This window comes from Dreissena polymorpha, chromosome 2 (assembly GCF_020536995.1).
Source record: "Dreissena polymorpha isolate Duluth1 chromosome 2, UMN_Dpol_1.0, whole genome shotgun sequence".
NCBI classification, from domain to species: Eukaryota; Metazoa; Mollusca; class Bivalvia; order Myida; family Dreissenidae; genus Dreissena; species Dreissena polymorpha.
In genome coordinates, this window is record NC_068356.1 from 80,005,083 (window position 1) to 80,018,728 (window position 13,646).

Genomic DNA, 13,646 nt, shown 5'->3' on the forward strand with positions numbered 1-13,646 from the left:
ATACCGTTATTTTGTTGAATTTGTTAATTTCAGTTTCTCCCCAGTAATATTTGATTACGCTCATCCAACACGTGTTTTGAGGCAAATTAGATGCTTTTATTTTGCAAACATATCAATAAACCTATTTTGAACCGCAACAAAACCAGTACTTCTAACAATAAACATTTTACGAAGAAATTAAATTTATCATGATAATGATAAAGATAGGATTTCGTATTATGATAACGATACTCTCAAAAATAATTAAAAAAAGAATTGAAAAAGTGACACAATTTATTGTATCTGATATTTGTGCGTGTCACAGTGAACTTATTACAATATACTATACTTTTAATACGTACAAGTAGCATGTTCACCGGTAAATGCCTGAAAGTACGCAAATACTCTGATTAACATAAAAATTAATATTATTAACAAATTACGTACTGAAAAGGGAGTTATCGACATGAAAGAGAAATCAAAGAAAGTTAAGTCACACATGTGCATTGTTTTCTAGCAGTTTTGATGAAAACGGATTGACCCGTTTCAGACGACACTGACACGATTTAGGCGCCTATCGGTTTTTCCGAAACCGGTGCGAACGTACGATTTGCACTAATGTGAAAAAAGCGTATTGTCTGTCGTTTCCGCACTATAGACGAACCGCCAGACCCCGAAATATTCGGTGCAGGAAGTTGTACGGGAGACATGTGCGAAGAACATTAACCGAAATTGAGAGATAATATCTTACAAATAAACACCCGATGACTTTGTACTTTCCCATATTCTATCAATAAGTTATGACAACTGCAATAAACTGCTAAAAAGACGCCTGCTTGCAGCCGATCCCAGTTGGTTTTACGTTTAAATTTGCACAAAACATAGGTCGGTTTGTTTGGTCGCAAAACAATTTTTAACTGATAGTAAAGTGGGAAATATAAAGTTCAGTTTTTAGTTGTTTATACCGATTTGTTAAGAACATTGTTGAAACAAAATGCAAAACTGTTTAAGAAAACTTGAAAACATACAAACTATAAGTAAAAACAATTAACGACAACAACAAAAAGGGCGCGTTTTCATTAGTTTTATTATTTAAGAAACATAGTTTGCATAAAACCTAAACATCATGCCCACTAGCATGCAGTAAATTATACCAGAATCCATCACTCGAAAATAAATGCCTAAATTGTGTCACTATAATAAGGATACTATGCGATGTATAATACTAAAGAAAAATATAGAAACGAAACAAGGACAGCCACATATGTAAAAGGGAATAAATGAATACGTTGCATATAATGAAACAAAAATTGAATTAAAAACATCAATATAATAATTTTGCGTTTCTTCCTGGTGACCAGGAGAAATTATTATTGCACTTAAGTGGTTGTCATGGTTGTGGTTCTTGTCATGGATAATTTGTAGTTATTGTGCGTTTTCTCTGGCTGCTGTAGTTCTCGTTATTACATTTTAAAAGATACACATTAACAAACATCAAACTCAGAAAACGTGCGGACAAAACAACCATGGTTGGCATTTCGAAATACATCGCAGCGGTTGAATCCAAAAAGCTGCAGATGTCAGCAACAAGGGGGATAAAACGAAGGGCAATCATAAGAGCGCAATCAGAAAATTAGACTGGTTCCAAGTGTTTGACCGGTTAAAAACCACCATTTCAAATGTCATTTTTTGGAGTCATGCTAAATGTCAGAGATGCCGCCAACTCGACACGGAAAAGGCCACCAACGGGAAACGTCGAAATAATCCGAATATCGCATTTTTCCCCGTTTACAAATACCTCAGCAGCCATTCATTCCGAGCAGCATATTTTCTCCCTCTGTATTTTCTTGCTAATAATGATGGATAATTTGAAAATGACTCGTTAAATGACCAATTTAAGCATATGATTACTTTAAATAGCAATTGGTAGTCGCTAATACCCGCCACGTGGTAAACGGTTTAAGCTAATTTCTGTATACAATACGACCGCTGCTTACAGAGTGGCGATGAAAAGCTGGATTATTTAAATGTCGTGCGATGAAAATTAAAACATGATTGATAAGCGCGACCATAGGCCGAAAATACAGATGTAAAATGCATAGGGTCACAATGACTACTAGACGCTATATTAGCCACTATATTTATTGTTAATTCTATGAAACTGAAACATATATTCCTTGAATCTATTATGTTTCTGTCTAATAAACATACGTCAATATTGCTTTATGAACTCCGTACTGGATTATACAAAACCGTGTGCAATATTTTCAACCCATATGCATGTTTAGGAAAATTCACATTAATGTATAGATAAATTTGTCGTTAAGCGTGAGTTTAATGAATAGCTGCATTGTTTTTTTACGTTAATGTGCATATTTTACTAAATGCACAATATATTCCTTTTAAGACAATGTCTGGACATAAAATAGGTGAAGCGATATGGTATAGGACGAGCTGGCGACACAATGACCAAAGCCATGAACTTATGATGGCAACAAAATTATTATAACTGCAATTTTAAGGAACGTTTAAAAGGTACATCTTCCCTAAGATAGCTATCGACCGTCCGACGGTGCGAACAAATGCTTAAGGCCCCTGCCATACTCGATAATTGTACATAATTAATGGCAAAAGGTGTAATAATTGCTCCACTGCACAAAACGTGGAGCATATTTGGCAATTCAAGGCGCGTCAAAATCGTAACCGTGTTTTCTTTTGATTGCTATCAGGTACTTTTGATTTTCTTTATGTCTTCTTAACACCAGCGTGCCCGGGTCCTTTATGGGCCTTTGTAGTCCTCTGCGCCCGGTTTCGAACCTGGTTGCACAACGTTAGACGCCCCAACAATTGACGCGCGTAGGTATCGTTCACGCCCACCCCCTGGGAACGACAGCGCGGTAAATGTTTGTATAGATAAATTGCACACCTTTGCAAAAACTTCGAATTTATTCAACAAACAACATTCAAAACAAACAATACCACTAATCGAAGGATTTCGCCGCGAGTCAGCCGATAAAAATTGATGAGAAAAATAACATTTGTTACGCATCATTAACTTGCCGGAAAATTTATTTTCCAAACTTGTGTGTGTGTTTTTAAACAGAAAAAAACAGTAGCATAGATATTCATATTTTCCATATGGCATTCAAACAAATGTAAATCTATTACATAGCAAATTTTTCTCGTGGAATATAATGGCCACGTCTAGAACGTCTCTCGATCTGAGCGTGTTTTACTAAAATTTATTTACACAAATGTACTGTACATACAAGTAGAAAATCATCAGAAAAACAACAACACTACGTATACAGTGTGCATGATCAACGGGGCTCACAGGGGTTCACACAGGGGCTGGACAGAATGAAAACACAAAGTTATCAGCTTTATTTTTGCAAATATCTCAAGTTATTGAAATATATTTGCCAAAATCTTTAGGGAATAAAAGACATTTTTTTTTTGCAATTTGTGCCGATATCTTAAGATTTAAGAATACATCATTGAATACGTCTGAATTCGGAGCCAAAATTTCACGTTGCGCGCAGCATAACCGTGTTTATGAATGCTGTGTATATGTAATGTTTGGTCAAGAACACGGGCTTATTAAATACAGTAATTCTGATGTATGATTCATTGCCATAAGCCGCATTAAAAACTTGCTTGTATGTACTTATTGAAATTCTGAAAAAAAATAGTTTAAAAAAGTTATGAGATGTGTTTACATCTATTGACATCCATTTGTGAATCCCACAAAGTCACGTGATCCTGACCCTGGTATAGAGTTGGTGCCCATTTAGCCTTGAGGATCGCTCTAACTTATTTGTTTATACTGAAAGAAAAACTATTCATGCACATCATGATATTATTCAAACATAACATACGTCAAAGCACATTTAAACAAATGTATTTAAGACACACCTTTACTTGAATCATTAATCAAGCATTACAATAATTTATTGACATTGATTTTGCTTGATTTGTATGTGTATAATTATACTAGTGACGTATATATGTCTGATAGCGTGGTTACCTGGTGCTATATTGTCAGAATGCAAACGCCGATAGATGGTTATCAAACATGTGACATTGTAAAACTCTTTACGTAATCTTGTCTTCATGATTAAATACCAATGAATCCATTGGTCACTTGTTAGTTTTGTATTATATCGGTACGTGTTTTATGCCTATATGCTATGTATGTATTATTGTTTGTCTTTTATCAGGCGTTTCGCATATTAGGCTTCTGTTAAATAACTTTTTTGAAGTCATAACGAGGACAAAGTAAAACAGACTGTGAAGAACTGTGTTCTCATGTATTGATTGCAAGAACATATTTTATCGTTTGTTCTTTTCGAATGTTTGACGCGATATGTTTTTTGTTCGTTTTGTATGAGAAGACACACTTTATGCATAAAAGACACAATAAACTTAAGTATTGCAATTAAACTTTTAAAGACAAGCGAATGATCACATGTGTTTATCACACATTTACTTTTGATTACTGTACTGCGTATAAAAAAAATTATCTAAAGGGTCACACAAGTCATAAGAGACGTACTAAACATAAGCTTTGCGTCCATCATTCGTTTGAATATTCTGTCAATGGTTGTTGAAGAGGTGAAGTTCTCAAACCAGCGGGTTTTTAAGTGCCCCACTTCATTAACGCGACAACGGGCCTGCTGCAATTTGTTGCCTTCGGGCGAGTTGCGCCCCTTTTCAAATTGTAAGTCCTCGACCACTAGGGGGCACTGTTCAGATCGGTTTGATGAGTTTTGATGCATCACTTCAGCTTTTGAATATAGCAGGACGATACCAGCTTTACTCTTTAGAACTCAGCAGGCTTTTGGAAGGTTGGAGCGCTCCGACATTGTCGTCTCGTAGTGGAAATTACGTTTATTGGCCAGCTCGCGAGGCTTCGTTTGTGAAGTCTTTATACTGCTATTATTCTCACAGTTTCTCACCAAATAAAATTTCTCAAGAAGTATTCCGCCCTTTTCACGTACTTGCAGACGGAACGTCTGGTCCTTCTGTTTAGCAACCGGTTGCAGCCATTTTGGTCGCTCCAGGAAACCAGAACATTGTCGTCTGCTTCTGTTGGACAATAAACCGTTGTCGTAACGATCACAGATTTAACAGATTCAATGCATATTTACGTAGCTGTATGCTAATTACGCCTTAATAGTACATTGAACATATTCAAATAATGATTAATTGGCCAATATCACGAGAATTGAACCAATTCATGAAACACTCTTTCGAGAAAATACCTTAATAGTAAAATGCAAATTTTAATAAAACACAACTGTAATTGATTTTTGGTATTCATTCCAGAGGACTGTTTTTACTATATTTTAAGACATCTGTAAACGCGGCTTTCCAAACAAGTCATTAAATGTTTGAAATTCAAGAAAGTATTAAATCTCCAAACGATGGAGTTGAGTTTATCGTCTGCATGTTTTCCTTCCAGGTCTGGTAACGCCCATTCCATTCAGGCCTCCGTGCATACGAAGGTTTATGGGTGCTCGAAGCGATATATATCAACAGTGAACAATAGAGTCACATTAAATGTCACCGGAGCCACGCCTTCCTCTGAAACCAGAAAGATTTGCATCCCAGAGGCATCTTTATAGACGAACATCGTGGGTTTTAGTCGTACCCAGGTCTGGGACTTCAGGCCGCTAGAATTAGGACCAATGTTTCTCGGTCAGTATTGTCCGTATTTTGCTCTTAGTTAACAAGTTGAACATGTATTGATGTACAAATAATTGGATTTTTTATGAATGTTTGTTTGTTTACTGTATTTAGTATTCCGAGATGTTGAAACTGTATTTCGGCCATGACAGCTTCTAAATTTTCACTTCGTACTTTTGAACACAGCAACACTGACTTGTTTCTAAGCATAGCATACACAATAACATTAGAATACCTACAGCGAGGTCGACAAATGCGCCATACCTAATGGGTATAAGTTTTATACATATCGTCCAAATTTAAGTTTAGGCTATCTTGGCCTATATCTCACAATTCACTGAGTTTCTAATGCGCAAAACGCGCGCAAAGACGTGAACATTCGCACGGACAGACAGTCGTGTATTCATGCACTTGCTAACGAACTGTTGTTGCCAATTAAACACTTCATTATCTAACGACTTTTTCAAACGTAAATTTTACAACTTTGATGAAGGATTTCCAAATTTTCACAAAATTTTACTCACAATTATTTCAGTTGGGATGAAGCAAATTTGAAAAAAAAAATCACAAAGAAATGTCGCAATACATATATAACGCACGTATACCGCTTTTAAAAGTCCGACACTTTAATCAAAAAGGGCAAAATGTTAGATATCTAATGATATAATTTGCAAGAAGTCACCTCACTACATAGCTTAATTGCATTTTTTTTGTATTATATATGTGTAATGTAATTTGCAAATAAAATCATTATTGCATTTCGTTAATCTTGCATTTTGATTCTGGAATGATACACGGGTGATACACATTTGGATAATTATTTCATTTTCATAAAGCTGTCTTTATTTACGACGATGGACGCCTTGTTGAAAACTAAGAAAACACGTATAAATCTGGCATTGTTTCTTTTGATTATATATAAATAGAAAAGCCTTGTACGATACAAGAAATGAATGCATTTTCTATACGTGAAGGTAGGTATGTTCCAACAATGTTTTCATATGAGTCGCGTCATTCAGAATAGGTTTGATGCCATACGTGGCTAGCATAGCTCCAGACCATACAGCGCAATCGCTACAATGTCACGCAAAGGTTCCTGGTCTCATGAATGGCGTGTGTGCTTGTGTTTGTATATGTGTATTCGAGTGTGTTGGTTGAATTGCATTACGTCCGTTCGCAACGAAACTACATTACCTGCTTAACCCATTAATGCCTAGTGGACTCTCCCATCCTTCTAAATTGGATCAATTTATTTCCAAAATTAAGGATGTCTAGTATATGTATTTCTGTATGTCTAGTATATGTATTTCTATATTTAGAATATTTCTTACAGAAATTCCTTCAAGCAAACAGCGGCGTCTCAACTGGGTCTACGTTGTTTGCCAATGCCTTTTTTCTAGACGCTAGGCATAAATGGGTTAAGGCTCGTTTTGTTTAAGAAGCCCAAACAATTGACAAGCATGTAGATTCTTCGAAAATGGAACGATTCATGAATCGAAGCTACACGTAAGCTACATGCTGTTAATATTTGTGTAATTCTTTTTGTGCAATTTTAAGCAAATGTACCAACCACAAAGATAAGCAGACGGTCGATACAGAGCGACACGCCAAACTATGATGTTTCAATGTGCCTCGGAGTATCTCGGAGGACAACGCGCCTTTGACACGCAAACTGATAGGTTTCTAGTTTTCTAAGATTGTCGTAGCAATTTACAAACAACTGCATTCAGGCGACGACGTATGTGAAAACATTACTTTGAACGCAGAGAAGACGAACAAAACAGGTGGGAGGGCATGGAGAAAATGCTATTTCTTAAGTCGTTTTCTATTTTGTAGCCTGCTTAATTCGCCTGCGTTTCATTTGCATCGAAAATCAATCAGCCGCCCCTAACATCGTTGCCTCTCTGCCGTTTAAGACAAACGAGTCTGAATTGATGTCGTGAAAAATATTAAATTCAAATACACGTGATTCATTACTTGAGGTCCACAATGACATCGTTGATTTGTTAGTTTTAGAATGATAATTCAAATACTAGAATTTGAAATTGCGTTGCAGGTTTGACTTCAAATTATTCAGAGAGAAAACAGTTTGTTTATGTGACTGATTTACCGGTAGTTAGATTAATTTCATCAGAAAAAATCAAAGACAAAAAATACAGAAGGATGCACAAAACGTAAGTTTATATGACGTCCTTTATAGGGGAATTAAATTACAATTGCGTGATATTATTAATGTTTTCTTTTTGTTTATATCCTTTTACTGGAAACAAGTACCGGGAAGTCACGTTATAAAACAGGTTCTTACACTTAAACTTAAGACCAAACAAAGTATAAAGGGGGGAAAGAGAGCTTTTATTCCTACATACTAACTACAGCTCAAAGTACAAAAATGCGCGCGCAAACATATAATATCAAAGTAAAAAGCGCGCGCTGTAGGCACTTTGAGCTGCGCGCACTGACTGCCTGAATAAGCTGCACGCTGGACAGCACGGCTACTGACCCGCAGTCCCAAGGGTGATGCTGGCGGAACATTAGCCGGCCTGTCATCATAAAGCATACGTGGCAGGACAAACATATGGGCAACAGCGCGTTTAGTCTCTCGTCTAAATACAATTAAGAATCTTAATTCAACTTAAACTTAAGACCAAACAAAGTATAAAGGGGGGAAAGAGAGCTTTTATTCCTACATACTAACTACAGCTCAAAGTACAAAAATGCGCGCGCAAACATATAATATCAAAGTAAAAAGCGCGCGCTGACCGTACATAATATACAACAGTTAAAAATGCGCGCTCAAAAGAGCATAAATCAAATACTAGTATGCGTCAACAAATACCATGTGAAAGTTACATCTATAACATCCAATTGGTAGCGCTGAGTGATACATGTGAATTCAAGTAATGATCTATGACAAAGCGAAGGTACGCACATTGAATGATACTAAAAATACAATTATATCAAGCTCGTAATGTTCCACATAACATAATTCAACAATGAGATAAAAGCACTGTATTAACAAACACTGTTTGACTATTGACCTTCCCAAACCCAAGTGTAGGTGTTGGTTAGTAGGAGTAGACGTAATGTAACGAGGTATAATTACAAGCTGTCTTTGATTGCGCGTTGCATTAATTGAATTGTTCGGAAACGCTGCCGAAAATCGTCTGATATGTATTGTTGGTAGCAGTTGGAGCGCCAGTCCCCTAACAGTTTGATAGCGTCGGGAGAAAGGCCGATGCTGTAACCAAATGTTGCACCGCCGCGTCGGAATGAGTGGCTTGCGATGTTGGAAGAAGGAATACCGGCCGCCTCCAAGCACTGACGTATTCGCACTATGAATTGTTCGCTAGTTAATGGTTTTGCGTTACCCCCGATAACACACAGGAAGGCGGGGCCAAAGGGGTCAGCTCCGGCAGTCTGTCGGGCAGCGTGAAAAATTGCCTGCACCGGGCATAGACGATGATGTTGAAGGCGTGGTAAAGGAATGTCCAATGATTTAGACTGGAACTGGTTAGTCTTACTCCATCGAACGTGCAACCGAATACCCCAATTATGATACGTTATGTCACACAGTCGTAATTGTTTATCAGGATGGAAGGCCTTGGCAAGACTCGGTAAAACATTGCTTTTCCGTAAAAGTCCATAAAACATCGTAAGTGCGACTGCCCATACGGTTGAATCAAGCGAGTTTGTAAAATCCAAGGCTGATTTGATAGCGAGGAGCATAGCAGGGGTAATCGGTCTTTTGCGCACCACATTATCACCAAGGTGTCGGCGTATGCCTTGCAGCATTGTGGTAAGGCGGAAGTCATTTGAAAGCGGGTTCGGAAGATTCCACTCGGCATGCAAAAGGCGGATTATATTCAGATACTGTTTGACGGAGTTAAATTTGAGGGATTTGGCAAGAAAAGCAGCATAACGGCATATAGTATTCGACGACGCCGGAACGGCAGCGTAGCCGAAATGCTCACAAAATTTAATATAAGAATTTCTGTGTGTTGTGTATGTCCTCTTCGTATTGTCGGAGAAAGCGTTGCTGTAATAGAATGCTACTTCACGATCTAACTCCCTCTCTCGTTCAGTTTGATTACCTGTAAGTAGAAAAACCGACCTGAGACATTGTTTCCACAAGTCGCCTTATGCCGTTTGGCTCATGAAGCCTGGATACATTGTCAGCTAGTGTATTAAAACGACCTGGGTAGTAAACAGCGCGCATACGGAAGTTGAACACTGCGCTTAACCAGAAAACACGGCGTAACGAGTCCATTACGATTGGGTGTCTGCTCGAACCCTTGTTAATAATGGCACAGGCTGCAATGTTATCGCAGTGAACATAAACCATCTGATTAGACCATATATGTGACCAACGTCTTGCAGCAATTTCCAGTGATAAGACTTCTAAATAATTAATAGGCAGTTGAGAAGTAGTTTGTGTCCATGGCATGTAAATAAAGTCTCCTTCGTAGAAGGCGCCACAAGCAGTTTTGCAAGCGTCAATACTGACAGAAATTGCCGACCTATCGTCAATCATCGGCATGGTTCCGTTAAATATTTTCATAAATTCCAGCCACCACAATATATCCAGTTTCATGTCTGTTGTGACACGGGTTCTGTGTCCACTAGCGCGTAGAGTATTTGCACGGTCTATTAAACGGCGCATATGAAAACGACCACCATAGATGCATTGAGTTATCCAGTTAAGTTTTCCAACAATTTGCTGTATATGCTGTTTCGTAACCTTATGAGCGTTAAGCGTTTTGTGCAAAAGACAATGGATGTCATGTAGTTTGTTTTCCGGTACTCTTATAGTCCTTTCAACGGAGTTTAAAACTAGGCCGAGAAAGGTGATTTCCTGGGAAGGGCCGTCAAGTTTGCTGTAATTTATTTGAAACCCAAGCTCACGTACTAGTCTCATTAGTGCATAAAGTGAACGTTGACATCCTTCATAGGTTTTATCAATGACTAAGAAATCGTCCAGATACACAACAATAGAATTATGTCCCTGCATTTTCATTATCACTCGCACGGCTTGCGTAAGTTTGTTGAATATCTCCGGGGATCGAGCAGCGCCAAATGGGAGTCTAGTGTCAACCATGTACGTGAATTTTGAAGAGCCGTGGAATCGCCATTTTATTCCCGTAGCTTGGTAATTCGATGGGTGAATTTTAACACTGCGATACGCGTTTTGCAGGTCCATCTTAGCCAAAAAACAATTGGGACTTATCATTCTGACTGCGTCCTTTATTGACTGGTACTTAAAATGATTAGTTTTTGCGAAATCGTTAACGGCTTGTCCCGTCGGTTGGCTGCAATCATGGATGAGTCTTACTTTTGAGGAGTTAAGTCCCTTGGGGATAGCTCCTAGTGCCGAGGTGATCAGGGGTTTATCATCGACGATTTTGTAATGCCCATTTTCTAATTCCGTAATAATTTGGGCTTCACAAAGCGCGCGCATTTTAAGATTTGTGGCCGATGAATAATTTTCAACTGCGACACTGTCCGATATGAGATCTGTATCCACGATATTAAATCCACACTTTATTCCTGATAATAAAAATTCTCTTTCTTCGTAATTGGTCGGTAGATAGCGGTTCCATGCTTCAAAATTTAAAGACGTAGGTCGGCTTAGTGGTTTTTTGGTTTGTTTGCTTCTTGGGAGTCAGAGGTGGTCGCTCTGTTATGGCGATACCGGCATCTGTTGCCGAATGGACATTCCCCTCTGACCTTGAATATCTTGCAGTCTTCCTGTTTGCTTGTTGGTCCTGTGCCAAGCTGGTATGAGGTCTTTTGGACTCTAGGCGTTAGTATTTGGAGTTCCATATACGGGGAAAATGTGCCCCACTTGAACTGGTGTTCAGCTTGGAGCTCTCTGTATCGGAAATCGTAGTGAAGGACACTATTCCACTCATACTTCTCCGCAAATTCGAAGATTCGGGCTGTGTAGGCCAGATAGTATTCAGTATCCTCTCTTTTGAGTTCTTTTGTCTCTAGCAAATAATTCAAGAGTCTCATATTTGCGGCACCCCATTCCTCAAGGAGAACACCAAGGTATGGATGATCCTCTTCTGTTTTTAGTACGATTGTCTCTGTGCCCGAAGAACGTAATACGAAATCTTTCCTCCTGCTTTGTCGTCGGCGTTTCGTCACTTCTGACAGGAACTGTGTAATATGGACAGCTTTCTTTGAAGTTGACTTCATTGTCAATAGGGACCGAGGGTCCATGAAAGTAGATGTGGGTGTTTCGTCGCCACCGGTTAGTACTCCATTGCTGCTGCTAAGTAGGTCATCTAGTAACTTACCAGCTCCGTCGAGTGAAGCTGCATCCGGGCTCATCTGGTTCCCAGACGCAGGAGATATGCTGCCCTTCCATTTCCGAATTTCTTGGGTGATAAGTTTAGTGCATCCTAATGGCAAACCGAGAGCTTTCAAATCGCTTTCCTCGACAAGAAGCAGCGCCTCTTTGGTAACGAGTTCCTCTTGCCGGAGTTGCTGAATAACTTTACGTGGCAGTTTTAAGTCTACCGCCCAGTTATCGAACTGAAAGTCACTATTGTCTCTAACGACCTCTTCTTCCATGATGATTTCAATTAATTACACGCAGGTATGCAATCATATAAAAGCTACACAAAATGTCCTAAACACAAAAATCCATAGCCGGAAGAGAGACGTGTAGGCACTTTGAGCTGCGCGCACTGACTGCCTGAATAAGCTGCACGCTGGACAGCACGGCTACTGACCCGCAGTCCCAAGGGTGATGCTGGCGGAACATTAGCCGGCCTGTCATCATAAAGCATACGTGGCAGGACAAACATATGGGCAACAGCGCGTTTAGTCTCTCGTCTAAATACAATTAAGAATCTTAATTCAACATAAAAGGAAAGTAATTACCATTCAAGATTTAGTCCTCTGAGAAAGTGGTATCCTGTCAGGCAATCTGTAATAGAGATGTTCTTCGGGTGCATTAAAAAGTAAGAACTTTACCAAGGTAACTTATTGCGGCACCATTGTTTTTTTTTCAAGTACATGTATATGTTAGTGTACAGTTTACTGAGTAAAAATGTATCAAATCACACAATAAATATAGAAAATGCTTATAAATATTATATAAATTGTATAATTTTAGACGGCTAAGTTCACGTTATGAAATTATTGCAGACCGTTCAACCACCGGGTAGCTTATGTTCTGAAATCTTTGAACGCGTTGTCTACCACTGATCAATAAAATATACAGGATCTCAGTATCCCATTCACACGACACAAATAGATTCCACTATTCCTTATATATAAGAAATTGTTTTAATTAAAAATGTTAGTAATTAGATTTTGCAAATATTAATAATTAATTATTGGATTGAATCTGTTATGGATATGTTTATTTTCCAGAAATTAACATATCATCAAATGCCATAATTTTTGCATATGTACAATTGTTCTTTTGAATCGTTGACAGGTCCGACACTTGAACAGTACAATTTCATCAGCAAGCTATCGGCACTTCCGAAATTCTTGCAATATATCACATATGTTTGGAGAAGTAAATATTCGAAAAGCAGCATTATTTGTGAAGCATAGTTTGTAAAAAATCAAGAACTGAGCCTCATCCAGGGAAATGGGGCTTAATGTATGCATTAAGTATCGTCCCAAGTTAGCATGTACGGTCCGCGCATGCTTATCAGGGACGACACTTACCGCCTAGGCTGGAGGATCGTTTAGTAGAGACTTCATTCAAACGAAACATTTCATTAAAGCGTACTGTCGTCCCTTGTATGGACGATACTTCTCGCTTATTCAATGAGTCGCGTTCTTACAAAACTGGGCATAATGCTTGTGCGTAAAATGTCATCCCAAATTAGCATGTGCAGTTAGCACAGGCTTATCAGGGACGACACTTTCCGCTTTTATGACATTTTTCGTTTAAATGAAGTCTCTTCTTAGCAAAAATCCAATTTAGGCGGAAAGTGACACTTACGCACATGCAT

General features: G+C 38.4%; 1 protein-coding gene across 1 annotated transcript; it reads right to left on the minus strand.

Annotated features, from left to right (window-relative positions):
• Positions 1-8,234: 8,234 nt before the first annotated feature.
• On the minus strand, positions 8,235-10,204 carry LOC127869863 (uncharacterized). Its single transcript, XM_052412520.1, has 2 exons — positions 10,168-10,204; positions 8,235-9,803 (listed from the first exon to the last, which is right to left on the minus strand). Exons 1-2 carry the CDS (start codon positions 10,202-10,204, stop codon positions 8,767-8,769), a joined length of 1,074 nt encoding a protein of 357 aa, XP_052268480.1. The 3' UTR covers positions 8,235-8,766.
• Positions 10,205-13,646: the final 3,442 nt, after the last annotated feature.

Bases quoted from the DNA above. Each gene is read 5' to 3' on its own strand.
- LOC127869863 (XM_052412520.1), bottom strand. From the start codon at position 10,204: ATGCCGATGATTGACGATAGGTCGGCAATTTCTGTCA. The intron at 9,804-10,167 runs GTATTGACGCTT...AAACGGCATAAG, and splicing joins TAGGTCGGCAATTTCTGTCA to GCGACTTGTGGAAACAATGT.